General features: G+C 48.8%; 1 protein-coding gene across 10 annotated transcripts in view; it reads left to right on the top strand.

Moving 5' to 3' along the window:
- The first annotated feature begins 471 nt into the window (after positions 1 to 471).
- The window catches only part of RNF220 (ring finger protein 220), a 232,054-nt gene continuing 204,997 nt past the window's right edge, over positions 472 to 27,528 (top strand). Inside the window, exons 1-3 of one of the 10 annotated variants that reach the window (XM_056355262.1) lie at positions 1,661 to 1,840; positions 3,341 to 3,413; positions 6,382 to 7,122. In XM_056355262.1, the coding sequence (XP_056211237.1) occupies positions 6,498 to 7,122 (625 nt within the window). In that variant the 5' untranslated portion in view covers positions 1,661 to 1,840; positions 3,341 to 3,413; positions 6,382 to 6,497. Of the gene's footprint in view, positions 1,024 to 1,660; positions 1,841 to 2,402; positions 3,414 to 6,176; positions 6,278 to 6,381; positions 7,123 to 27,528 lie in introns of those variants that run through there. The other 9 variants (XM_056355260.1, XM_056355265.1, XM_056355263.1 and 6 more) reach the window with 9 other exon arrangements.

The following is a 27,528-nucleotide window of genomic DNA, read 5'->3' as shown; positions in this document are numbered from 1 at the left end:
CTCCACCCCAGTCCCCCGCGCCCTTTCCCCCTTCCCCCTGCTCCCTGCCCAGCCCCGGGGAAGCCGGCCGGCTCGGTGGCGGCGGGGAGCCGGCCGGCCGCGGGGAGGGCCGGGTGGGTGGGGATCGGCATGGTAATGCCGGGGGGAAAGGCAGATAAAAGGGCCCCCCCCGCGCCCTCGGCGAGCCCTGAGCTGCCCGGATCCTCCCCCCCGGTGGCTTTCCGGGGGGACCGGTAGCCAGCAGGGGGATCAGGTGCCGGGGACCGCCGCGGCAGCCCGGCTGGGGACGGCGCGCGCTGGGGGGGACCCGGCCCGACCCGGAGACCGGCACAGCTTCCTCGCTGCGAAATACATACAGGGGTTTTGAAGTCTTTTTTTTTTTTTTTTTTCCCTCCTTTTTTGTTTCCCCTGGTGGGGCAAGCCGGGGAGTTCTTTCCTCGCTTCCCTCCGCTGCGCCCAGGACCTCGCTCTCTCCACGGTCTCTCTGGGCAGCGACAATTTCATTTCCCAGCGGCTGCAAAACAAAAACTTTTTTCAAAGGAAATAAGCAGATCCACGCACCCACCACCCAGTTTTTTGGGTTTTGTTTTTTGTTTGGGTTTTTTTTTTTTGTTTGGGTTTTTTCCCCCCCAAATACACAAACTAAGGCTTTTATTTTGCAATAAAAGTATCTGAAAAAAACCCAACAACCCAACAAACAAACAAACCAACCAAAACCCAACCCAAAGCCCGCCAGGGTTTCTGTGCTCTCAAGAAACACTGAACAGCCAGTAATTTTATTTACTCCGAAGCTTTCATTTTTGCAATCGTGCAGTCCCCGTGTGAACTTTAGTTTTCAGCCGTACCAAAAATGCGCGATCCCCGCTCGAAGACCAAATTATTTTATTTTTTTTAAAACGCACGCTGTTAAGTCGCCACTTTTAGCTTAATTTTGGACGAGGCTGAAGTTTGGCCAACATCCTCACCCCTCCTCGGGTCCTTCATCCCTAAAAGATTGCCGCCCTTGCCCCCGACTGCTTTCAGGTAGGACCAAACGCCCGGATCTCACATGCGGTGTTGTTCTGGTTTTATTATTGCAGATAAAACAAAGGTAGAGAGGCGGTTTAAATTGTCAGCGTTATTCAACGAATGAGCTAAAATTACTCCACATGTGAATTGCGTAGCTTGGAAAGCCAGAAGAGGTGGAAGGAATTATCCCTGTTTTCGCTTTAGGTCCTTTAGAAAACTTTCTGGATCATCCAGCGATGCGATCGAGAAATCGCAGGATTTGCTTTCTTTTAACCAGCCACCCCAGCTCTAGCCCAGGGAAGTCTGTAAATAGGTTGGAAGCATGGAAAATAATTCTTCACCTTCAGATCTAAATACATAAAAACCATCTGGTTGACCACAATGAAATCATTAGGAACTGTCTACTTAAAGAGTTGTATTGAATGCTTGTCCTTCCACACAGGAAATGTGTATGGTAAGTGATTGTTGCAATAAATCCAAACAACTCTGGGCATCTCCGCGTTTGAGGATCTTTGTGACTCGGGGTTTAAGGAGGAGGAAAAAGCGCGGGGGGGGGTGGGGGTGGGGGGGAAGGCGACTTCGCGGACCGGACTGGCGGAGCCCCCTCCCGCCGCCCTCCCCGGGAGGGAATAATTCCCGCAGAGGCAGGAGCGGAGCAGCCCCGGCTGCGCCCCGCTGGCCGCTTCCCGGCGGGGCGTGCGGGGCCGTGCGGGAGCGCGGGGCCGTGCGGGGCCGTGCGGAGCCGTGCCCGCAGCCCCGGCCCCGCCGGGCCGCCAAACACCTGTTTAATTTGCCGGCGGGGAGAGCGGAGCGGCGGGGCTTGGCGGCGTCGGTAGGCTCCAGCCCGGGGCTCGCCCCCTTCTTATTTTATTTTATTTGGATTTATTTAACACACACACACGGGCGGGGGAGAAAAATGGGGAGCGGGGGGTAGAGGGGGCGGCCGGGGGGTGCCAGCCCCGCTGGCTTCCCGCGGCGGGGCGAGCGCTGCCGGAGGGGCCGGTGCCCGGTGCCCGCCGCCCGGTGCCCGCCGCCCGCGCTGCCCGTCGGAGCGGGGCTTCCCCCGGGGCGACGCCGCCCGCGATTTTCGTTTGGATTTCGCCAAGCTGGGAGCGGGCCGGGGGCGGCGGGCCGGGGGCGAGGCGGCCGGCAGTCCCTGGCTGGGCTGCGGGCTTTTTTTCTTCTTTCCCTCTTTTTTCCTCTTGCCAAACCCCGGGCGCTTCCTCCCTCCTGCAGCCCGCCGCCGCGGGGAGCACCCTCTCCGCCCGGGGGCTTCTTTCCCTCCTTTTATTTTCTTAAAAAAAAAAAAAAATTTTTTTTTTTTTTGAAGAAGTTTGCAGCAAACCCGAAGCGGGGGCAGAGGCCGGACTGCCCTGCCCGCCGGAGCCGCCCGGGGCCGGGGTTGGGGCTGCCCGCTCCGTCCCCGCCGCCGGCTCCTTCGCTCCCCGCTCTCCCTAGTATTAATATTATTATTATTATTTTTCTTTTTTTCTTTTCTCCTTAAACCGATTTTCGCAGCAGCTGCCCGGGTGTGCTGCTGCAGTTGGCATATTTCACGCGTTGGAAAAAAATTAACTGTTTTTCCTTTGTATCTTAATCCAGTGATGAGAGCTCTCCTTTGTTGGCTTTCGAGCTTGCATTTGTTTTATTTATTATAAGGAAATCCAGTTTGGTTCAAATATATAATCCATTTGAGCACTTAAATCCCCAAACAGCTGGCATTATTTTGTTTTATAATCTTTGGCTTTTCTGCGCAGAGCATATTTCTAAATTCCTACTTGACATTTATGGGGAAAAAACTTTTTAATGTAAATGGATATTGCGATTTTTTCCTGGGTCTTTCCTAATTTACATGCATCATCAATTTTTCTGGATTTCCTATTGTTTTAATCTTTTTTCCCCTATAGCTTGTTAATTAATTTTTTTTCCCCAAGAAAACTTTGTTTCTGGAGGGAGAAAAATGTTAATTTGCCCCATTATTTTAATCTCTAGCATTTGGAAATGGTTGAGAGACCACAAAAATGCAACCTGTTGTAGAAACCAGAGTGGTGTGTTTTACTTATTTTAATCGATAGCAGAGAGGTGATTTAGTAATAGGAACTCTGAGTAACATTTTAGTAAAAGATTTGCAGATCTGGTGGCTGCGTATGGGGTGTGCATGTGCTCGCATATGTGCGTGTTTCTTTGCAGGCTGATTAGCAAGTGGGTTTTACGCTCAGAACCAGTGGTCACTGCTGTTTTCTGCACTTGCTGGGTGTTTGTGATGCCTGCTAAATCCAGCTCTGTCATGGCTTCTCCTACTTTTATCAGACTTTCCTCTTAACTAATTCAGCACAGTGCTACAACCGTCGTAAGCAGAGGAACCAAAACTGAGCCAGAGATAACCGATTACAACTTGTTCCTCGGTGAGACATTTTTTTTTTTATGGTTCAGAGCGAAAGGCTATTGATTCAATTTGTCTTGGTTGTGGCATGTTTAGCCTTGTTATTATGAACATACACGATTACACAGGTAATTTGTGTGCACCTTAAACAGGGTGGCTCTAAAAACCAGTAACTATGCACATAGGTAGTCATGAAAAAAATATTAATAAAAAAATCAGAGTTTGTTTTCAGTCTGTCCATCTAACCTTCATCTTTGGTAGACAGTTTATGTAGCTTCCTAGATTGATCTCCACCCCCCCTCCCTCTATGCCTTGTTTAGTTAATTCAACAAAGACTTTTTGCAATCTGTTTGGAGTTTGTCTGATGCCGTGGAAAAGTAGCTGCTGATTTATTTGGTTGCTTTTCGATTTCTGTCTCTAGCCCGTCTTTTCTCCTCCTTTCAGCGGGGATGTCAGCTGTTATTACTTCCTATTGATCCCTTTGCAAAGTGAGAAGTGAACTAAAATTAATGTCAATTCCACTGCTCAGATCAATAGCCGGAGTTATTTTAATCTGGATTTGCGTGAGGTGCTAAATTAAAAAAAATCAGCATAGAGGCAGAAAAGTAGCAGTTCCTCAGTCCACCTGTGCCCACCGCCTTCCCGGCACCCCAATGTTCCCTCCAGCTGATGACCCTGCAATCCATATTTTTTTAATTAAGAAGGCCAGTTAGTTTTCTTATTTTTGGGTTCTGTATTTAAACCTATGACATTTTGACATTGGGAGTGTATTAACGATAGATTTTCATAATGACTGGTCCGCCGCGGTCTAATCTGTCCATGTTGCTGGGGGTGGGGAGGTGCTGGGTGAGAAAGGAGCAAGAGAGAACGAAAAAGGAAGTGGGAGCTGAAAAAAAATTAAATTCGGCTGGCTGAAATATTGTAATGTGTTGATTTATTCCCAGTGTAATGAAGTTTGCAAACGAATAAACGGCCATAGTGATTCACAGTATCCTACAGGAGTGTCAAGTGTTGCGGCCAGATTACTAATTTATGAAATACATTTAACGTAATGGGCTGATAGCACAAGTAAAAATAGAAAAGGAGGCAGAGGTGGTTGCTTTTTTTTCCCCCTGGAAATCCATGTTTTCCCGTGATTGCTCAGTTTCACTTCCATGTTAATGATTGTCTATTTCTGAGAACGGCGGCTTATTTGCATGCATCTCTTTAGATATATAATCATGTGTGTGTACATGGATATTTGCGCAGTTGCGTAAGCCCCCAGCAACTCTGAATCTGCCAGTGGCTGCAGTTTCCTGACCTCCAGTTTTTGATCAGCCTCGCATGAAGAAGCGGAGCGAGCATACCCAGGACTGCAGCACTGACCAGGGTGCCCTTGGCATCCCCTCGCTCTCCCTCTCCCCCTTGCCCTCCATGGCAAAAACTCGACGCAAAAGTTATTTAAAATTTGGAAGAGAGCAAATCCGTTAATGTGAGATACATAATCTGGTAATTTAGCAATGATGTCTGTTAAGGATGGCTGCCAAATGAGGAAGCAGAGAGATGATGTCCACTCATCTTCACAATTAATAACAGTCAGCGGAGCGTCTGGGTACAGGATGGGAGAGAGGAAATGTTATCACTGAACTGCATTAAAGCCACAGACTGGATTTCATACACTTTGTTAACCTAGGCTCCCTCATTCATGGAGTACAAAAGGCACTCCATTAGGGAAGACACTCTTTCACTAAGTTTTATTTGAGATGTTTGACCCTCTGGATTTAAGAGGCACAATTTGTAACAGCTTTTTATTATTATATGATTTTTCTGGCCCTTTGAGCTCCAGCAGCTAGTATATTGTTTCAAAGTTATAGTCCTTGTATTTTAAGCTGGGTTGTGGGGCCTGAATGGCAGGCAGCGGAAGCTTGAAAGAAAAGACACGAGATTGATTGGGGAAGAAAATAACAACACAAAAAGCCGGAGCGAAACGGGGGAGATACAGAAAGGAGCATTTTCCCTTCTGTCACCCTGGGAGGGGGTTGTGGCCGGCTGGGTGGCTGCAGCCAACCTAGGAGGCTCAGCAAGATATGAGGCAGAAATTTTGTTAACATTTTCCTCTAAATGTTAATGGCACATCTAGGGCAGTTTACAAATCTACTTAAGAGTGAGTGCATTAGGAACTAAAATTACTGATCCATTCTCTCTTGTCCCCAACCCGAAAGGCAGACGCTTGCAGAGATCAGATGGCAGAAGCACCCATTATGATTTTAAGCATTGCCAGAGACGCCAGGCATTTTACTAGGGAAGTCTCTTCTTTGGCTAACAGGGACTGTGTGTGTTTGTGTATTGCATACACGCACCCATGCACGGCCACATTCCTACATTCCAACACTGTGTGCATATATATATATATGTATGTATGTGATGGTATCAAGTACTGTATGTGCAAGTACTTACCTACCCATATAAACTGTGAGAGTGAGAGAAAATACGTCTCTGTTATGTATGTCCTGGGCAGCGTGTACAGTATAATCATGTGCGCCGGCTGATTTGGGTAGCTACGTACAATGGATATTTTTATGTTGGTTCCACGGGCACACCCCCCCCCAAGCAAATAGTGGTATGTGTGTGTTTGTGGGGGGGCTTTCTTAAGTTTATTGCAATTATATGTATGTGCCTCTTTTGCCATATAAAATACCAATTATAATTTGGAGTTACTATCTTAATTTTAGACTGAACCTTGTTTATTAGTGGGTTATTAGATCTGCATGTTATTATGTTTGGTTTGCCTTTCATTCATCTACAGTGGATGATACCCTTTAACCTGGAGGGCCAGAGCTGATTCCACTAGTGTGTGAAGTTGTCTATTGATTTTCTTGAATGGGAACAGTGGTGCATCTCCGGCCGGTGGGTTGTAACACATGTGGCCACCCTGCTGCCAGAGTGTCCCAGAGAGATGAGTGCAGAAACCTAACCAGTCGTGCTTTCTTTTCTTTTTTGTTTCTTTGCAGTGTTTGGAGGGTGATGATGCTCCAGTAATTTTCCCCACTCCGTTCCCAGGCATCGCCTTGCTTTCCTTCCAGGGAAGATCGTTCTGCTTGTGAACCTGCTGAGGAAAGAGACTCCGATGGACTTACACCGGGCAGCGTTCAAGATGGAGAACTCACCCTATCTCCCCAACCCGCTGGCCTCCCCGGCACTGATGGTTCTCGCCTCCACCGCCGAAGCCAGCCGTGATGCTTCCATTCCCTGCCAGCAGCCGAGGCCTTTTGGGGTCCCCGTGTCAGCAGATAAGGACGTGCATATTCCCTTTACCAATGGCTCGTATACTTTTGCCTCCATGTATCACCGGCAAGGCGGGGTGCCGGGAGCGTTTGCAAACCGTGACTTTCCTCCATCCCTTCTTCACCTCCACCCCCAGTTTGCACCCCCCAACCTGGACTGCACCCCGATTAGTATGTTGAACCACAGCGGCGTTGGGGCTTTCCGCCCCTTTGCATCTACTGAAGACCGGGAGAGCTACCAGTCAGCCTTTACACCGGCCAAGCGCCTGAAAAACTGCCATGACACTGACTCACCCCATCTGCGCTTCTCGGACACTGATGGGAAGGAGTACGAATTTGGCACGCAGCTCCCCTCCAGCTCCCCCGGTTCCCTCAAAGTTGATGATACGGGGAAGAAGATCTTTGCCGTTTCTGGCCTCATTTCTGACCGGGAGACATCATCCAGTCCCGAAGACCGAAGTGACAGATGTAAGTACCTCCGTTGACTTGTTGGTTCTTCTTTAGTTGCGCCTCATTGAGATGCTCCACAGGTGTTTGTCCCGCAGTGCTGTGGTTCTTGCTGAAGGCAGAGGGAAACCAGCCTTTCCTGCTTGCCAGGCCCAGCCACGCAGCATTGCCTTGTCTCTTCTAAATGGACTTTGGCAGATGTTTAAGGTGAGGTGCTCTTGAAGGAAACTCCTCTTCCAGCATACAGCTGGAGAGACGGTGTTGACCATGTAGCAAGCTGTCTGTGCCCCAGTGCAAGGCTATAGATGCTGGTACACATATGTGTGTAATGAGGGATGCAGCTGGAGTGTGTAGCCAGAAACTTTCCCAGAGCTTGAGGCAAACGTGTCCCCCCTGCTTCTTTCAGGTGTTTCTGACCTTTTCTTCATGCACACCATTCTTGCAGTAAATGCATCACCTTTGGGATTAGTGCCTCAGGTTAGGACAAAAGTACCTTTTCCTCTGGTTAACTTAAGAATAGTTCTGGCCACTGAGCTCCGTCTTTGAGAGACAAGCCCGAGTCTTACAATTCAGTGAGCTGCTGCACCATGTGCTTTCTCTGTTTCCTCCCTTTGGTGCCTGTCGAAAGGTGATGTGCCCCTTTACAGCTGGGCGGTTGGACTGAAGGAAACCAGTTCACATGCTCATGACTGTACCTCCCTGTTCCCCCATCACCTCGTCCCTTGTGGTGTTGCCTGCACAGAGCTGTCCTTCGGGAAGGGCAGGCCTTCCAGGTTGGTTGAGCTGGGAGGTGACCCGCAATGGGGAGGGGTCTGGGGGCAGCAGCAGAAGAGCACTAACTTACGATTAGAGTTTTCCTGTAAACCCAGACATGTAGACCAAGGAGCAAATTATTTGCTTTTCACATGGGCTCCTTTGTTCTGTTGAATTTTCTTCCTAGAAAACAATTTTATTATTGTTGTTGTTATTATTATTACTTTTTTTTCCCCAACAAAAACCTGCTGCACTGTGCCTTCCTCTCCCTTTCAGACGTGATTTTCCTTCTCCCCTTTATGATGCCGAGGAGAGTAATAGAGACATTGTGGCTCTCTCTCTCCTGTCGGCGCTGCTTCCTCAGGCTGTCTCCTTGAATTAGGCACTGTGCTAACTTACCGGCGCTAAAAGGCATCTGCCTAAACCCAGCGTACCTTTTCAATAAAAGTCATCATAAAATCAACCTGCCTTGTAAATCCATCGCTCTTTGGTTTTGAAATATGCTGCAAGTGTGTCTTTTATGTCGGCGTTTGCGAGGGTAGGATGATTCCCACTGAAGGCAGAAGCCGTGTATTCCTTGCACTAAGAATGGGATCTCTTATTTCTCTCCCCTCTCTCCTTCTGATCCACCCCTGACCATGCTACTTTCCGTGCTGTAAGCTCCTTTCATTGTTCAGCATCCCCTCTCCCTCCTTTTGGGTCTGGAGGGGAAGCGGCTGTAGGTGGGAGCATGTATGGCTGTGTATGTGTGCGAGCTGGTAATATAATTACCCACGGGGGGAGGCAGGTGAGATGGCAAGGCTTAGAGACATCTTTGTCGATGCTCTTTCCCTTATCAATATAACCTGGCTGTGGAAATGAAGCTTGCTCAAAAGAGTACTCCGGGACATAGCAGCGGATGAGCGGGTCCGCTAGCTAAATTAATTTAGAGTGCATCAGCTGCTATGGATCTTGCTAGCAAAATCCTGTCAGATAGCCCATTTAAAGAAGTAAATCTGTTAAATGAATTAGACCACATGGAGCGCAGCTGCGGACAGACAGACGCATCCACATCCACCGCCGTGCCTCGCTTTTGCCAACAGCGTGTGCCGGACGTGGGTCCTCTCCCTCCTGGGAGCAGCCGGGGCTTTGCACGGGCGCGTGCGAGAGGCAGGCACAGTGACACCAGCTCCCTGCGTCGCTGCCAGCGCTGTGGCAGGGGACTTGCAGGGAAAGGAAGCAGAATAAAAACTTTCCAGCCAGCTTGGAAAACTTGGGCAGAAGTGGAAGGCGTTTTGTTTTGTTGGTTTTCTTACCCGTATTGTTAAATTTCTTTAAGATGCTTTGCTGCATGGTAGAGCCAAGCAAATGCAACATCCCTGATATTTCATCGATATTAAAATTCTTCTGTTACTACCAGGATAGTGTACGCTAAATAGTCTGTTGGCTCTGTATCATATTCCCATCACATATAGATACTGCACCATGGAAACTTTGCTCCATTAACACAGCGAGTTTATTTGGTTGTGCATACGCGGGCATGGGTGTGTTTGCTGGAGGCCGAGAGAGCGAGCAGCGGAGCCTTTTAGAGGATCCTAATGATCTTTGATGTTGACCACCAGAAAAGAAAAACTTCTGCAATGAGGAATTCGAGAGATCACAGTCAACAGATATAACTGTGATCCTGTTTTGCATTGACATTTGCATACAGATTTTTGGAGTTTCTATAGAAATGCATACTTGGGGGGGGGATTGTTGTCTGTGAGAAGTTTTGTGGATTCCTTGTGTAATTGTTGTATATAACTTGGTAAAAAACTGTGTACTTATGCTCGTGACAGAGAATCTTTTGCAGGTAGGTGGCTGTAGCTTCTAGGCAAAAATGTAATAAGGCTTCTCTATAACCGCGAGCAAAAATTGTAAAAATTTCTTAGATCAGCAACACCTTTACATGTCTAATGGGTGCTTTTCAGATTTGCAGAGCTCGACTGTTTAGCTGTATTTTTCAGATTCCTGAAAGGGTTTGTGTTACATGAACTACTATGATTGCTCTGCATATTCTTCTGTACCACTTCGCAAGAACCTTTTTTGAATAGCTCATTTAAATATTTGTTTTGCCCTGTAGCTTAAATGGTGATTTTCTAAGAAACTTGCTTTTCTTTTCTTTTCTTTTTTTTTTTTTTTTTTTCCTTTTTTCTAAAAATGGAATTCAATGCACTGGGTTTTAATTTTACTGAAAAATAGGTTTACGCTTGAGATACTTTGCAGCAAAACAAGGATCCAAAGTCAGGCATTTTCATCTCAAGGAGTGTTTGGAAGGTGCTCTATTTAGTCATCTGCATCATGGGAGCAAAGTCTCAGTCTGTTTTCACCAGTGGAGGAAATCTGCAGAATTCAGTAAAATTATTTGGGAAATGTGCTGGTGTAACCAAGATTAGCACCTGTGAGATGTGTGTTTGTGCTGCAGAGATTGCTTAGTCCTTTGGGTGAACCTTTCCTGACTTCTAAAGCAGGGTGTTGCTTGCCAGCGGTACCCATACCCATGCATCCCATGACAGGAGAGCGTCTCCTCTGGGGTGCGTCTGGGTGGGATTGTGCTTCTTGTTACTCAGCAAATTGGGCTGAGATGTCTGCATTTGGGCAAGTTGTCTCTTGCTGTGAAATGCAGGTACTCAGGACATCCAGAGCGATGGAGTGTACAGGGAGCACATAGGAAAGTGGAGCCTTTCCCAGGGAGAAGCAGATGCACCGTGTACTGGATGGGCCCATTCCCTTAGGTGTTCACTGAGAAAAATAATGCCATTTGTTAGAGTTTAGAGGCTTCTTGTAAAGCATGTGTTAAAGACACCGGGAGACATATTTTATGGGTTTCCTTTAATAAGCACACAATAGTTGAGATTCCTAGAAGGAGTGGAAATAAATGGCATGTTCCTTTCTGCAAAAGAGATCTATACCCCTGTTTTAAAATCAGAAAAAAAAATTAAGATCCCTGCTTTTATTCTTTGCTTCTAATAAAATCTGTCCCAGTGGCCTTCTGTACCCAGTCACTATGGCCTTGCTTTTGCACAAGGTGACAGGCAGAGGTCCATGCTGAAGCTGGGATCTCTTGGCAAAGAGCTGGACCTTGGCAGAGCGGACACCTCTGCCATCTCTGCGAGGCTGCCCACCCCCCCAGCCTCCCGGGGACTGCAGGAGATGGTTTCCCATGGCTGTCTGCTGCTTAGTCTTCATCTTGTGCTGTCTGTGACTTCTTGTGGAGCACAGCCTGATGTGCGAAGGTGACCCTCTGCATCCTGGCCACTGATTCAGTCTCCATCTGGCCAGAGCCTGGCTCTTCTGGCCTCAGTTTCCCTGCTACTGCTGGTGGCTCTCACCCAGCCTCTGGTGTGCCCTGGGGTTGAGTGATTGAATTGGTGAGCAGGTTGGGATCCTTGCTCATCCCTTGGGACCAGTGGGTACAGCGAGAGTGGTTCTATTGACATTATTTTGATTATTATTTTTTATAATCATATTTAACCTTGGTTATCTGGACAGTCAGTTTGTGCTGCAACTGGTTTCTCCTCTGCAGAAGTTGTGCACCATATTGGTGACCTCTTTGTTCCACTTTAGGGTTTTAAAGAACATCTGTAGCATGGAGTTAGTTTTCCTTTTGAAACAGCTGGTTCGTTATTGATCAAATTCAAATTGTTCTTCAGGTGATAAACATCAGGGTTATGATGACCACAGCTTGAATTCCCAAATAACGTTGTGCTTTGGAAATCACACTGAGGGCTGTCTGTCCAGCCACCCACCCCTTCAGACATGCGTGTGTTAGGCTTTGTGTTTATGGGCTGGGACCTATGTAGAGAGCTGTGTATGTACGTATGTATGTGTGTAGGGTTGGAGGAGAAGGTTTTCTTTCATATATTTTGTGGTAGAACAATGGGCTGGAGGGGGAATGCACACGTGCACACATCCGTTGCTCATGCTCATGACTCTTCCTGCTGGGGTGCACAACTTCCAAGACCAGTAAAATTTGGGGTCTAACGTGAAGTGATGCTTTGTTGCTAATAATAATCAGCCGCAACCATGGGAAATTGCAAGCTTGACAGTGCTTACGAAATAATGAAATAAATCAAGTGGAATGTTTGCTTTCCGTCGTGCAGTGCCCTGCGTGATGTAGGAGGAGTGAAGGAGCAACAGTGGATTTTCTGAAGGGGTGGGCAGGCAGATAGACAGGAACAGAGATGAGAGCCACTCATCCGTCCCTGTCGCACCACCAGTATGTACCGTCCTCGTGGAGCTAGGTGTGCTGCGTGGAGGGAGGTCTATGGAGGATGCAGCAATCGCCTCCTTTTTCTGCTTTTCTGGCAACAACCTTCCCACTCCCTCTGCAAACTGTTGCCGAGACTCCTTCCCATGCTGTTCGGCTTAATTGTCTTGTCGGGATAAAGAAATGTTTGAACAGTTAAAGTGGGGAAGGGCTGGATGGGAGCAGGCCCGGCCGGCTGCGGGGCCATCTGGCCTGCCTTGGATCTGCTGGTCTCCGGTTTATATTTCTCTTTCTGTTATTTGGGGCTATCTGGCGCACTCGGAATACCTAATCACCATGGTGAGAGGAGGGACGGGGCTGCCTCCCCCGCCGCCCCCTCGGCCTCCCCTTCCCATCAATTGTCATGCAGAGCCCAGCCGGGCGGCTGTTCTGCTCGCAGCCCTCATTTGCTGTCCTCGCTGGGCTCTCGGCAGAAGGATGGCTTTTAATTGATCGTTTGAGGGGGAGGGTTGGGGCTGTTTTCTCCTCCAAAATGTTTCCCCGCACAGCCGCTGCCATCCGGCCAGCTTTCACGGCGCCTCAGCCATGCCAGCGATGCCTCGTGCCCTTTCCCTTCCCTTTTGGACTGCCTGGGAATTGGTGTCAGGCCTTCTAACCGCTGTCCTCAGAGTGCTGGGCGACACCTAAATGTCATATTTATCTGTCTCCTGCTGGAGGGACGGGCACGGAGGCAGTAAATATTTATTGCTTCCCTTTTGCCCCGTGTGCCTGAGTGCTGGCGTAAGGGTATTTATTGTACAACTGCAGGGCAAGCTCCTCATCTTGCTTGGTACTTCCCATCAAAACCATGGCCTCCAAACCACGGACCAAACCTTGCTTTTCGAGAAGGAATTAATCACATTAAATCTTCAGCCCCATCGATCAGACTCAACTGCTGTCACAAAACTGTGGCAGGAGAAGGGAAGGCAGACTTGGTGGCTGCCGTGCTGGCCTGGGGACTGGGAATCCTGACCTTGGGCACGGCTCGGAGTCATGGTTTCCCAATGCCTAACGGGAGAATAGTGATACCTCCCTCATGGCGGCGTGTGCCGCTTTGATATCTTCTGACAGAAGACACCAGGCAAGGGCAAAGTATTAGTATTATTAATATAGTACAGTTAGTAGAATATTATGAACTATTATAAATCATTACCACTAAACTACAGTTATTAAAGGAAATGACCAAAGTGCACTTTGCAAGCCAGGATCTCTGACAGTTAAAACATTGTTTTATTATTTTACTTGCTAACTTGCAAAATTCAAGAGTTAGCAACAGTTTCCTGGTTGATCAGTGGCGATTGTGTAAGGAGTTGGGAGAAGCAGTGGGGGGACAGGCATACATTTCAGGGGGGAGAAAAATAAGCATTACTGCCTCGGTGATTTTTTTTTTCTTTTTCTTTGATAATTTGACAGTCTCGAAGGAAAGAGATGTACTCAGGCGTGGGCCTAATCCTGCTCTGTAGGAACGAAAGTGTTCAAGGCAACGATGTCTTAGAGTTTCTGGAATTCCCCCTTGGAAAAAATAAAAGTGAAGGTGTTGGTGAATTGTTGCTGGTTGTTATTTGTTTGATATCATTTAGACAAGTCCCATTAAATGCTAGCAGCAGATTCATTTTTCCCTCTTTGTTTGCCTTCCAAGGAGCAGAAAACAGACATAATTATATTTTACGTGAGACTGTAAGATTTCCTCTCATCTCTTTTTTCTAGCTAATATCTGGAGCTATGAAATAAATTCCATTTGTGCATACATGGTGTTAGACTGAGGTAAATAACTGTCATCTAAAATCTGTCTAACCTTAATCTGCATCAGGAGCACTATAGAGATCTGTACCCATTTGTATAATACTAAGCTTTATTTTTATTATGGATTTCTAATGCAAATTCATAGTGGGGGCAAAGTTGTTTTCTTTTAATACCATATTCCAAGAAAAGCAGCCATTGAAAGCAAATTGTGATGATTTTTATCCTGTGGTTCATGTCACTGGTGGTCTTCGATCACGTCAGTTTGCCTGATAGCCTATGAATTTTTTACCTCTGTTCTTCAGGATGGAATAGCAGATTTGGGGACTTCTAAGGACATTTTTCAGCTATGCAAAGCAGTTTCAATTCTTCAGGAATAATGGATTTCTATTTGGGAAATTTAATGTGGGAATGGATTCCTATACAGCGTCCTCTGAAAAAGGACGTGCATTTTTTTGTAGATGTACATGTCATCTGGGTATGTGCCTTTCTCCCCCCATCTCCCCAAACCTGGCTGTTTGCCTGCTTGGCTCTGCTGGTCTGAGTGATCCCTGTGTATACAAACACGCAGGTTACAGACTTCTGGGGCAAGTTCATCGCCCTGAATTCAGTTTTCTTTACATCTTAGTGCTGAAGTATCTTCCTGTTGCTGCTAAGGTATTGGGTATTTGTTGGGCAGATTGGAAGATTCTCTGGCACCTAGCCCTCTTGTCAGTGAAAGCTCTGGCTGAAGAAGCACTGTGGGATTTGGTACTATCTCTGCCTGTCCCCTTCTTCTTTGTCTTGTTTTACAACGTGGATGGTGGTTGTGATAAGCAGGGCGTTCCTCTTTAGCCATCACTTTCTTCTCTCCTTCGATCATTTGCTGGCATCTTGAATTGCAGCAGTGCCCTGAGCAACAGAAGAGGGAGAAGAGCAATGTTGGGAAGGAGCGAGGCAAAGAGAGATTTATTGTCTTAAACGCAGATAACATGGGGAGGGGGTCCTGGTGACAGTGAAACTGCTTGGTGAGTTCAGGTGTGGGACACTTCCATCGTATTTTTCCTCACTTGGGACATTGTTTCTAATCAGTATTGTTTTAAAACCTTCCTTTTTTGGTAACTTGAGGCTGAGATCTGCTTTCTCACTGAATTGCAGAGCAAGAATGTGTTTTGTACTTTTTCTTGTGAATACTGGGCTGTTCTGCAGTGGGAAAAGGAAGGCACTGAGTGTCTCTAGACACCCCTAAAAGGAAGAGCTGGAAACTGCGTCCTTGCTTTCCCCTAGCAGCACCGATTTTTAGTAACTGGCTCGCACCAGAGTAACAACGTCAAGTTTTTAATTTGGAAAGACCCAGGAGCTTTCACACGTGAGCTTTCTGCTGGTGCATCCTTGCTTGTGCTTGGCAAATGTGCAATGCTGCAGCCCCGAGCAGGGTGCGGGTGGCAGAATGTGTCCAGCTGCAGACGCTGGGCTCGCTGGTGTGGCCGGTTTCCCGACACGGGCTCATTCCTTGGAAGGAAGGTGGAGTGCTTTGCAGCTCTTGTATGAAAACTAAAACAGAAAGCGCTGGGGCGGCAGTCAGCAGGTGAGCAGCATGCTGCCGGGTAAAGGTTCCCCATGACCACCTCACCAGATGCAATAGGTTTTGTAAACAGAGCAAAAAGTAAAACTCAGGGGATGCATTTCTTTCCATTGGGATTTGCAATACTTTGATTCAAATTAAGATCTTTTTAATTAAAAAGGACTCAGCCTTTTCATGAGATTTTGATATTGTTTTCCTGCACTTCAGGAAACAACTTGCAAAGCCATTTAGTATGTGAAATTTTCTGTCCTGTAACATCCTTTTCTATAAGGAGACATAGGATAACAATCCCTCATCGCAGAGAGCCTGCTTCGGCAGTTGTGCTGGGATGCAAAAAGACCTGGTACCAGGTTACAGCAATTCCTTCTCCTTCACCCTCACTTCTGACATTGAAGATTTCGTTTGGCATTTTCCGTCCCAGTCCTGTTTGGGGGGACACTCCACAAAATCCCCCTCCAGGGGTCCCCAGCCCCCGCACTGTGCAGGAGGCAATGTGAAGGTGTGTGTGAACAAGGGAGGCAGAGGGCTCCTGCAGAAAACAGCATGCCGGGTGAGGGAAAGCCTTACCGGGGTGGCCTGGCCGTGCCGCTCCACACCCAGGCCAACCTTTGGCCCACGCAGGCCAGAGAGACCTGTGCCTCCTCGTCGCTGTTTGCAGCTTAGAGGGTCCTGTGAGGTCCTGATGGATGTGGATGGATGGAAAGTGGCATCTTGGGTGCTGGGCATCAGCGCAGGGACCCAGGCTGAATGCTGCAGCACCACTGAGGGGGCTGCAGAAGCTTGCTTCCTTCTCTTGTTTATTCTCCTCCTTCCAAGCCAGTCTCACTTTCCAACACCCATGTTATGGGTTGGAGGTAAGCCTCCAGCAAAGTCCTTAGCCAGGGTGACAGCTTTTTGCTCCTGAGCACTTGCCTTCAGCCTCCCTGAGGAGGCAGCTTGACCACTGGCCTTTTTTTTTTTTTTTTTTTTTTTTTTACTGGGGAGATGGAGGAGCAATCAGTGACCTGGGTAACCCTGTGCAGAGCACAAGCAGAGGAACTTGACGGTCACAATGAAAAAGTTGCCAGCCTGAGTGGATTCATACCTCAGGAGGTGCCCCCTAGACAGGCAGAGGGGAGAAAGTGCAGCTATACTCTTACAGTCCTGCTCCTTCGCCCTTGGATTTGCGCTCTGCTCGGTGCACAGCCCTGTAGGGATTGCTGGCACTGCTCCTGCCCTCTCTGCTCTTGGGGGCTGGTTGCCACCGTCTGTGCTGCTCCTTCGTTTCTGCATATTTGGGTTCATGCACCAAAGCAGAACTCTCAAAGATCTGCTCTGGTTACAGAAGAGGCGCAGTGACCGGCAGCCTGCCTTCGCTCGCCGTTTGGGGCCAACGTGTTCGGGGAAGCTGTGCTGAAGGCGCCTGGAGATTCAGTAGCAGGGAAACAGGGAGTCTGCAGAGCAGAGATTTAATGTCAGCAAGAGGTCTTTGAGGGAGTGTGAAGCAGAAAAGCGCTACAAGTTATTTCTGTCTTAATTTGGCACACGTGTTGTGTCCAGTCCCATGTTGGGTCCAGGACTGAAATAAGTATGATGATATTTGGATCAGGACTGGGATATACTGGAAAAACTAAGCTGTGAAAGTTTGCAGATCTCTGTCTCCATTAGCCAGAAGTAATGTTCCCACCATCTCATTATTTTCCCCTTTTAAAATGAAAACAACACGTTAACTGTGGAAACAGGGGAGGATTGTGTTAGAGCAAGACAGAGCTGGGCAGAGAGAACTTGAATTGGCCTCACTTGCATGTAATGAGATGTTGTGGGTGTTGTAGCCTCGGGAAGCTGTGTATGCTGGGGTCCAGATCAGGCCCCAGGTTTCCGGCACATCTCAAGGAAGAAGGGGCTTTAAATTAAAAAAAAAAAGTAAAAATTGCTTCACCTTTGGTCATCTCTTCAGGAAACACTGTAAGGACCTAAGTCTGCCCTTGGGCATGTGCATCTCCCACCCGGACACCCACCCCGGGGAGCGGGCACGCCCTGGCAAAGGCTGGGAAAGGTTACGGTGTCAATGAGAAACATCTGCGTCTCTGTTCTTCCAGATGTTGCCAGTTGTGTCTGGGTTGTTAGCTGCACCTGGGCAAAGAAGAAAAGGAAATCCCCGGGTGGTGTGATGGATTTTGCAGACCCTGGGAGGAGAAGGCAGTTAGACACCACTTGCTGATAGTCTCCCTGCTATGTACTCAGGTGGCTCACTGACGTTCGGGTGATCCAGGACCCGTGTTTTTTGCAGCTAAGGAAATGTGTCATCAACTCGTCACATACCGATTATTTTACTTTTGTTGCACATTTCTAGCTTGACTGGTGTGGGGTTATGGAAGATGAAGGGCACATTTATTGGCAGGGCTGAGCGTGCCTTCTCTTCACAGCCATGGAGAGCAGGAAGAGGGAAGGGCTTTCTGGGCAAAGCCCTGAGCGTAGGTTGTGCTTGTGCTGTGGACTCTATTGACCTTGGACAAACAGAGTCATTTCTCATCGCCTGTCTTTGAAGCAGGAGTTACGATATCCTTGTAGCATAGCTGCGTGCTGAAGGTGGTTGTGTTCACGTTTTGGAGGTGCTCAGGTCCTAGGGCAGGGGTTTATACCTGTGGTACCCGGGTGGTTACATGAGGATTGAAAAAGCTCTGTGGAGGGGGGAGGGATGGAGGCTTGATTAATAAACTTTATCATTGGGATTTTATTCTGAAGACAGTTGCCAGATATTTTTTTGTATGAAAGTTGGATGAACAGCTGAAGGCAGTGGCTAGGAATGCTAGAGAAAGAACCAGGGGGGGAAAATTTGGAGTAAGGTAGATAAAAGTGAGAGATAAAAGAAATAATGCAGGGAAGGATGAGTAATCGACATTCTTGGAGTCGAAGCACAGGCTCTGGCTTCCTTCCTGAGCAGTAAAATAAAATAAAAAAAAAAAAGTCTTTAGAACAACAAAACTCTGGACGCACTGGTTTCCTTCCTGACAGGCCCAGCCTCGTGGTGTTTCGATGAGTCCTCATTGGCAACCAGGGCTGATCTAAAGGCCAAAGGCAGAAAGATTGGGGGGAAGGGAGAGGGATTTAACTCTTTGAGCTCTGCTAGAAAACCAATGTGTGGGTTCCTTTTGCCACTGCTGGGGCACGAACAGTGTTCCTTGTGGCTCATAGGTCTGAGAGATGATCGGTACATCTATCCAGGTGCATGGTCATAGTCAGATGTTATAAACCAAAAGTGAGTATTTTTAATCCTTGTGGATAAAATTCCTTGGACTGTGTGCACGGTATGGCATGGAGCAACAGCACTAATGAGCAATGTGGGAGTGGACTGGCAGCTCTTGGTAGGAAGCCCTGACATGCCGCTGTTGCTGTCTCAGGGATGCTCATTTGACTCGTAGCATCCAGTTTATAGTAGAGTGCTGCTCCAGTGCCCTTTGTTAGTGTGCTTCCCAGTGGGGAAGGAGCTGCTGGGTGCAGAAGAGCCCGTGGTGCCCCAGAAGGCTCTGGGCAGCTTGCAAGGAGCCAGGAGCATGGGAGGGGAGGCTGTGTGTGTGCTAGACAGGTTGAATGGCTTGGGCAAAGCTTGTTTTGCAGCTAACTCTCTGAGGCTCGCCGCTCTCCGCAGGGTTCCCCTCTCTGAAAGGTCGAAGCTACTTCTTAATTCTCAGCAGCTGACAAAATATTTATTTTCAGGTACTTAAAATATTATAATTTGAAGTGGAGTCCAGGGCCCTGGCTGGAGCTGAGCTTTTGTACTAACAGCTTCAGTGAAATGCTTTTTTCCTCCTACAACTTGCCAACAAATGCTTGGAAAATAATTGTGGGACAGTCATCCCTTTAGTGAGCAGATCAAGAAGATTTGAGACTTGCCAGAGACTTTCAAAGGACAGGCCAAAGGTTCAAGTTGCTGCCAGTTCTATTTGTCTTAGCCTTTATACTTACTTTTGTGTCATTAATTTCATCAAATGTCTGTGGGTAAAAGGCACCCAGCGGGCTGCTGCTTTTGCTGAGCTCTCTGGGTGTACTTGGACACCTCTCAGGAAATAAGCCCACCTTTTTGTCTAGGGAGAGAGATTAATCCCACCACTGCTGGAGCAGAAAGAGGCTTACCCACCAGCAGGCTTGTGATAACCTGACATAGGGACGGCTGCCCTGGGGGAACAGCACCCATGAGCTACTGGTGTCCTTTCCTCAGGCCTCTTTAAGTGGGTTTTGCAGGGAGATGCGCATGTGAATGATGCTTCCTCAGTGGTGTCATACCTATAGGACCTATAGAGACCTACAGAAATAAGGTGCCGTGCTTGGATTTTGTGGAAGTTACTGAAATGAAGGCTCGGCCAGAAGGTGAGGTGAGCAGAGGCTGGGCAGAGGGGAGCCCAGTGCCCTGGGTCCTGTTCCTGGCCCTGCCGTTGGGTCCTCAGGATAATCATGCATTTTTCGAGACACTGGCGGGTCGTCCTGTTGATTTTGGTAGGCTGGGCATCTCTGTTGAGCTCTTTGCAAGGGCTGCCCTTGCTAGAGTAACAACTCTGTTGGCACTGTCCTCGCCTGGGGGCCGCGCAGCAAAAAAAGCAGGGAGGTGGCTGTTTTCTCAGCAGGATCCCTGCAGGCAGAGCTTCCCTGCCCTTCTCTTGTGCTCTTCGGCCGCAAACCTCTTTTCTTGGTGCTCCTGTCGCTGCCTGTATCCTGACAGCTGCTTTCCTACCCTTTCTGCCCCAGTGCAGCCGGCCAAGCACATTAATTTTTCGGCAGAAGTGTTGTAATAATTAGGCAGCTCGTCGGAGGGTTTAGCAGTACTTAACCAGATGTGAAAAGACTCGTCCCATGGTCCCCGCTCTCTTGCTGGGCTCCAGCCAGCTGCCTTTTGCCGCCTGCTCAGGTTGCCTAGAAAGGGCTGCAGGAGATCTCCCTGCTGCCCTGGCTCCACTTGCCTCTCTTCTTATGCTAAACACTCATTTGTAAGGGAGAAGGAGGGAGGGTGGAAATCCTTGGGCTGTTTGGGAGAAGAGCAGCAAAGAATTAAAAGCAGACACCTGCAGTGCTAGGACTTGAGACCTCCACCATTAACTCTTGCCAGGGCAGCATCCCTTGGGCTTGTGGCCCCTCTTTTGGTGCCTGGCAGGGCTGCGTGGCGGGATGCAAGGGCTGGAGCAGGTGGTGGTGTTCTCCAGGGCTCCTGACAGCTCCTTGTTACAGATAATCTCCATCAAGTTATATATATATATACACATACATACATATATATATACACATACATATATATAAAAAATATCTCAATCTCCGCTGCCTCAGTTTCCCTGCCTGTGGGGACGGTGCTGTTTCCCTGTCTACTGTGCTGCATAAGCATTTATACACACGGCAGTATTGTTATCACTAACATGGTTGTAAAATGAGGTTGTAGTAAACTGTATTGTCTGCCTAATCCATATTAATGGAAAAAATGTTGGAGACAAGATATTGGCTTGGATGGCCCTTGGACTGAGTCAATCTGACAATTCTTACCTTTCTATGGTAAAGTTTTATAAATACACACTGGCACCATATATTATGTTTAAAAAAATCTATATACAGCCTATAGGTTTATGGTTATACAGGGAAAAGACGTATTAAATCAGCAAGACCAAGGCAGCAGACAAGATATAAAAATGATACTGTATTATGCTAGAACTTATTGAAAATCCCAATGCATCTTTTTTTGTGTAAATGGTAAATTCTTTTCTATGTTCTGAATTTGTTTCTTAATGTGTGTCACGTACCATAATAGTAGCATGGACACAGTTGCAAATATGGTATGTGTTTTATTGTGAGTATTATACTGCATAGCAGAGTAAGGGTGTTGAATATTGCAGTCAGTTATATGCAGCTGTAAATGGGAGCTACCTGCTGTTCTGTATACAGCGAGCTGCATATTTATTAGTAAATACCATCTAGGTAAAATAAAAATAAACCAGGAAGTTGTATTAAAGACTTCAAGGTTTAAAACTAGTTTGCACAAAGCTCCTGGGATCCCACTGCAGGGAACGGTCGTGCATTTTCTGGCATTAAGTCTTTTCCATTAGATTTTTCTAGTTCTGTGAATTTGAAAGCCTCTGCCTAACTCCCCCACTCATCAGTTTGTGGAATAATTCATAAATGTTTCAAAGCAGGGTAAAGATCGTGTTTGGGACTGGAGAAGTGGCAGGTTGGCTCCTTCCCTGGTGTAGCTGCCGCTGAACCTATCGGAGTAGTAGCGCTGATGGGTGACATGCCGAGGACCCGTGGTTACGTGCGCAGCACGGGCACGTGCACCACACACGCGTGTGCACGTAACGCAGAGAGCTGCAGGTGGGCAGTGCCTGTGGCAGAAAGGCCGGGGTGTGAGCGGAAAGCGAGCCCCATGTTTTCTGGGGTACCTGCAGGCTTTCCGAATGACGGATGCCTCTCCGGAGATAAAGGCACGAGGGCAGAGCGTGGACTCCAAAATGAGCAATGGCTTCTGAAATACCCGAGTGTTTAACCTAGAGGGAGCTCTCTTACATGAAGAATGAGACTCTTGGCACAGCCTGCCTGAACAGCTTTTAGCGTGTGTATCCTCAGCGAACTTCTGCCTCCCGCATCCTTGGCTTGCGCTTCTGGGTACCACATTTCCCTGGGCTGATGTATGGAGGGATGGAGAAGTCCCGTGGGTAACTGCTGCACTTCCAGCTGTTCAGAGGCTGGAGCAGGAGCCTCACGCGGTCTCCAGAGGTTGCTTCTTGGGGAAGTTGGTGGAGATTTCTCTGGCAATAGCTTTTATTCTATTTTTCCTGCTCCTGGTAGCACCATCACACCTCACAGATGAAGCACGGCTGTTGGGGTGCCAGGCACCGGCTCCCTGCTCTGCCAGGAGGAGGAAGGGAGGGCTCCTCAGTGAGGAACAGTCTTTTGTTGGCTGCTGAGGGTGCTGTTAGCAGGAGATAGTTCTGTGCTCGTCCAGGGTAGCTCAGTTTCTCCTTTTGGGTCTTTCCTTATACATGGCTTCACATCCCTTCATCCTCCCCGGAGTAGGTCCAGCTGCCTGAATACAAAGCCGTGATGTTTTGGGGTTAGGTGAACTGGTATTTCCTTTCCTGGAAGCCGGGAGATGCTGGAGGTGACACAGATGAATGATGTGAAGGTGCTTCCCCAGTGCACAGACAGACCTGGCTCAGACGTGGTGTGAATCCCTCAAATCCTTGCAGCCAGGGCCCCAGGGCAGCCTGTCTCTGGACACCGCAACGCATCAGTGACAGGCGTGAATGAGCCGACAGGGATCCCGTAGCCTTGTGTACCCACCGCAGCAGGGCAGAGGGGATGTGGCTCTCCAGAGGCAGCGATTGTAGCTCTGCATCTCCGGGCCACCCACTGATTTAACAGAGTGAAAGAGAAACTTGCTGAAGTACTGGGGCAGGAGTCTTCAAAAGCCAGCAGTGTCTGAGATGTCATTTAAAAAAAGGACTGAATAAAAGCAGGATGGTGCAGTTCTTTCCTGCCTGGGTCCAGAAAGTTCCTATCTGGGAATAGCGGGCCCAAAGGAAAAGCTTCGTGGTGCAAGGGCTAAGCTGGAGGGATTGAGAGTGGTGATGCTGCCCTGCTCCTCTATCCCGTTCCCTGGCAGCCTGGGTTCCTGTGGTGGCTGCATTTGCCCCAGCAAGTGGCAGCTCTCACTGCTGGGGGGTTGGCGGCATCTTTCGTGGGGAGCCTCTCTCTCCAGGAGCCTCCCTGCTGCTGGCACCGTGCTGATCCTTGGTGAAAAAAGAACCACCCCAAAAAGCAGAAAAGGGAGGTTCGTCCAGCCTTGGCCAACCTGTGAGGAAGTGCATCTGGGAGAAGCCAGGAGCTGAAATCCAGCCTGCCAGCCAGAGCAAGCTTTCCCAGCCACAGCTCAGTCTCTTCTTGGGGCCTTCCTAAGCTGCTTGGCACTGTCTGTCTGCCTTCCCATTCTAACTGCTAAGAGACTGAACAGTCTGGGGGACAGCAGGGACTCCCCTCTCCTTTGCAGCCCCCACCTTAAAGAGTTTGTGTTATTAAGGCGGGCAGGGGGCTGGGGTGGAGGAGGGCAGGGGTCTTTTCCCCTCCAGCACACCGCTTGCCAAGAGCCGCGGTGGTGTCAGTGGCTCAGATCCTCACACGGGCATCCCTGGGAGCACAGGAGGGATGCTGTGCAGTGGTGGCACTGGCACTGGTGCCCCCCCAGCTGCGGCTCCTGGGACACTGCTCTGCTCTCTAGGCAAGGGCTGGCTGTTGTTTAATTCGCTTTTTGTCTCACTCCTGCCCCGCTGCCCCTCCCCAGCTCTGCAGACCTACCGACTAACAGCTTGAAAGGAGGATGAAGATCCCTACGCGCAGAAAACAGAAAGGCCAGAGTTTGCACAGGAAAAAGCAGAGAGATGCTGGTGGAGTCTCTCAGGAGAGTTTTTATAGCAGAGTTCATGGAGAGCTGATTTGAGCTTTCCAGATCCCTTAACCCTGGTGTGCAGCGTTGGGGTGATCTTTCTGCAGCCCCACTGTCCGGCAGCTGGGCTGCTTTAAAAGAGGGCTGCAGAGAGGCAAAGCTGGGAGGGAAATTAAGGACAGATGGAGTAGGACAGGGCATATTTTCCTGTGAGTGCTTTTCTTTTTGTTGGTTGTTTTTTTGTTGTTGTTGAACAAAGGAGTTTGGGGAAGGAAAGAACATGTGTGAGCGTAAGGAGCTGAACGGGGAATGTGGTTGGAGGGAAGAAATGGAGAAATGAGGCACCTTTTTCATCTCATTTTTAGAGAAAGGCTTTGTGCTAACTTTTTGTGTGCCTTCAGTTTGTAGCACAGTCTGTGTTTTTTCCAGAGTGGGCAAGGAGATGTGTATGCAGCAGAGGCAGAAGTTACTTTGGTTCAAGCCCCCAGTTTGGCTTGAAAAAAGCTAGAGGAAAGTAGATGGGGTTGGAATAAGCACTCTTCCTGGGGATGACTTCTCTACGTGTCACAGATGATGGCCATTCCTTCCCCCGTCTCACTGTCCTTGCTTTGCTAGCTAGAAAATCACACCTAAGCCTCCATCTTTCCCTTTTCTGATTTGACACAAGGAGATTCATGAAAGCAGCTAATTACAAGGATATCTCCCCTGGACTTTTAAAGAGGTTAGGGATGCTGCAGGAGAGCGAGCAGGTTTGAGTAGGCACACCCAGCTTTGGGGTCTCAGCAAATGTCTCTGCATGTTCATAGTGCCCAGCCCTGACCCCATCCTGTTTCTTTGGGGGAAGCTGCACGGTTGAGTACAACTCTCATGAAATTCAACTCCGTGAGGGCCTGTCCAAGTGTGGTTAGAAAAAACAACCCATTACTCTCATGGTTAGCTTTAAAGAAATCTGTTAACTCAATGAAGGAATAAGAGAGCTCAATGTGCTGTCCTTCTTCCTTGTCTTGGAACTGCTTCCCAAATACCAGAGTGGCAGACCAGTCCTTGCAAATCCTGCAGTCGCAGCTATTAGTTGTAAACTCCCACAGTGAGTGGTCTAAATGCCCAAACTGTGCATTTAAAATTGATGCCAGTGTTGGTTTGATGCTTGTCCCGTGTTTGTGGCTGCAGCCTGGGTGGTGGTTGTGGACTGAAGGACACTATCTGGGGCTCAGTCAGCCTGGGTGCTGGGTGAAGATGCATTGCATGGGAGCAGTTGGTGCCGGGAGCATCCTGCTTCCCACGCGGTGCGGCAGCTGAGGGTGCTGCTCAGCGAGGTGGCTCCCAGCCCTGCCCTCCTCGCAGGGCTCAGGAAGCCTGGGCCCTTGCAGCGAGCAGTGCAACCTCGGCCCAGGCTGCCGCTGCTGCTGACGAAGGGACTGTAGTGCCACGGCATTGCTCCCACAGGCACCCTGGTGAAATGCCTGAGGTACCAGCTATGAACATCCCCATGCAGCAGAAACACTGCATCTCCTCTTCCTCTCTCCCTTGTTGTCCCAAGTCCACAGCACAGCAGATGCATGCTGCTTGAGGGCCTGGCTACAGCAATCTCTTTATTCTACATCCAGTTTTCTTGAGAGTGAGTTCCCTGTGGGTGTCTGCTCTTTGCTCAACACAAGCAGCCCTCCTTATGTGTCTGACCTTGTGCAGAAACTGAGTTTTATTTTTGTGAGCGCCCAAGGGAGGTGGGTGGCTCCCCTGTGGGCAGAGCAGGTCTCATGCCCCATGCAGGGTGGTGTGAGGGCAGCTTGAGGGGGTGCTGGTTTCTTACCAGTAATTCCCACCAGTCATCAGCTGTTTGGAGTGTAACGCTTTGGCTCCTGAGAAGTTCCTGGGAATCCCAAAGGGTTAAAAAAGCCTGGAAATTCTGAGCTGTACCGCAAATGATTTTCCCCTTCTCTTTACCCTCTTCCCGCGTTCACCAGTCAAGAGAGAGCATTAGCCCCAGGTGCTGCAGGTGGACAAACCCAGGCTGATTTATGTTAAATGAATTCTCAGTGCTCCATGTTGTCACCAGTGACTGTCTCGCTGTTCATGACATGGGGATGAGAAACAAACTGCTCTGCTGTCCCATGAGACACTGCCTTTATACCTAGAGATATTAACAGTGCAGAGAAAACCAGGAGCAGCAGCCTGCAGGGAAAACGGGAAGGACTTAATACCCGCAGCCTGCAAAACAAGAGCAGCTCAGGACATCGGGATCGGGTGCTAGAGCCTCGGAGGTGGTGGGAGCATCCGTAGGAAACAGGAGCAGGGATGAAAGGGCTAGGGCAGGGCACGGATCGCTGTCACAGCCTGGCACGGTTTTCAGAAACAATCCTGGACCTTCAGTGGCTCAAAGGAAGTATTGAGAGTCCTACACCTATCTGCTGTGTGTCCGCAGATCACCACCTGTACATCAAACTGTACCCCCCACATGAGGATGCAGGCAGGGGGTGGTGAGCATGTCCAGAAGTGCTGAGAAAGGCGAGCAGGAGAAGCAAGGCTGTCTTCTCCTTCCATGGCCAGTCTGACTTAGAGCAACCCCCTGAGTTACCCCTGGCTCTTCTCTCCAGGGCGGAGGGGTGACTGGCCGCACAGCCCTGCTCTGCCCATGCGGGAGGGTCTGGCCTGGCACGGGTGGCTGATGGACGCTTGCAGCTCTGCCTGGATGTGGCTGTCACCAGCTACTGTCACCATCTGCAGCAGCATCTTCCCGTGCTCTGCCCGGGGGTCTGGGTGGCTGCCAGCGGAGGGGTGAGGATGCTGCCGGCTGCTGCCCACTGCCTGGTGGCCCCTTTGGGCCCTTTCGTGACCACCAGTAGGTTGTGACCCACACTCAGAGAGGCACTGCTTTAGATCAAGGGTGGCTGGCGAGCACACAGGCGGCGAAACCCAGCCCAGCAGTGTCCAGCTGGGAGAGGAGGACCAGGGCTCAGGCATCCCCAGCAGATGGATTTTGAAAAGGCCTCCCTTTCCCTATATAGATGTGTTTTCAGCTCTTACCTGGACTTGAAACTTAAAAGCTATTTGCTTGGTAAGTCTGGAGAGATGTAACTTTGGCTTGCAAACTTCGAGCTTGATTTAAACAAGTGCAGCATGTTAAAAATAAATCCTTCTTCTCCTGCTTCCCTAAGATACATCCAGGTAGGGTGTGCTCAGCACTGTCTTAATGCTCTAGTTTAAAGAGATAATTTTGTCCAAAGCCACCCTTCTGAAGGAGCCTATAATTAGCAATTAAAGCATAAAAAATATTTCCATCGAGTGACTCCTAAATAAATGCTTGTCACTGCTGATCAGAGTTGGTTTATTTCCATGTGTGTTTTCCTTCCTTCTTTTTTTGTATAACTTACGGCCCTGTAGATGCTCAGAAGCTGTTAATATGATTCTGTCGATACGTTTACCATGGTGATTTGGCTATATTTGGCGAGCGTGTGAAGAAATCACTCACCGGTTAGAAGGAGGAAAGACAAGCTGTCGATATCAAGGGAGAAATGCTAATAACCCCGGTGACAAATCATTCCTGGGAATCTCAAAGGGTTAAAAAAAAAGCAGCAGCACTTCCCGGAGAGAGGGGCCTTGGCGAGTGAAGGTGACTCATCCGGAGCTGCAGACACCAGCTGTCATCTCCAGCTCCTCCTGTGCTTAATCACTTCACTTTTCTAAAGAAATATTTTGTTCTAATTCAAA

Source organism: Falco biarmicus, chromosome 11 (assembly GCF_023638135.1).
Source record: "Falco biarmicus isolate bFalBia1 chromosome 11, bFalBia1.pri, whole genome shotgun sequence".
In the NCBI taxonomy this organism is placed as follows: domain Eukaryota; kingdom Metazoa; phylum Chordata; class Aves; order Falconiformes; family Falconidae; genus Falco; species Falco biarmicus.
This window is presented reverse-complemented; position numbering and strand designations above follow the sequence as displayed.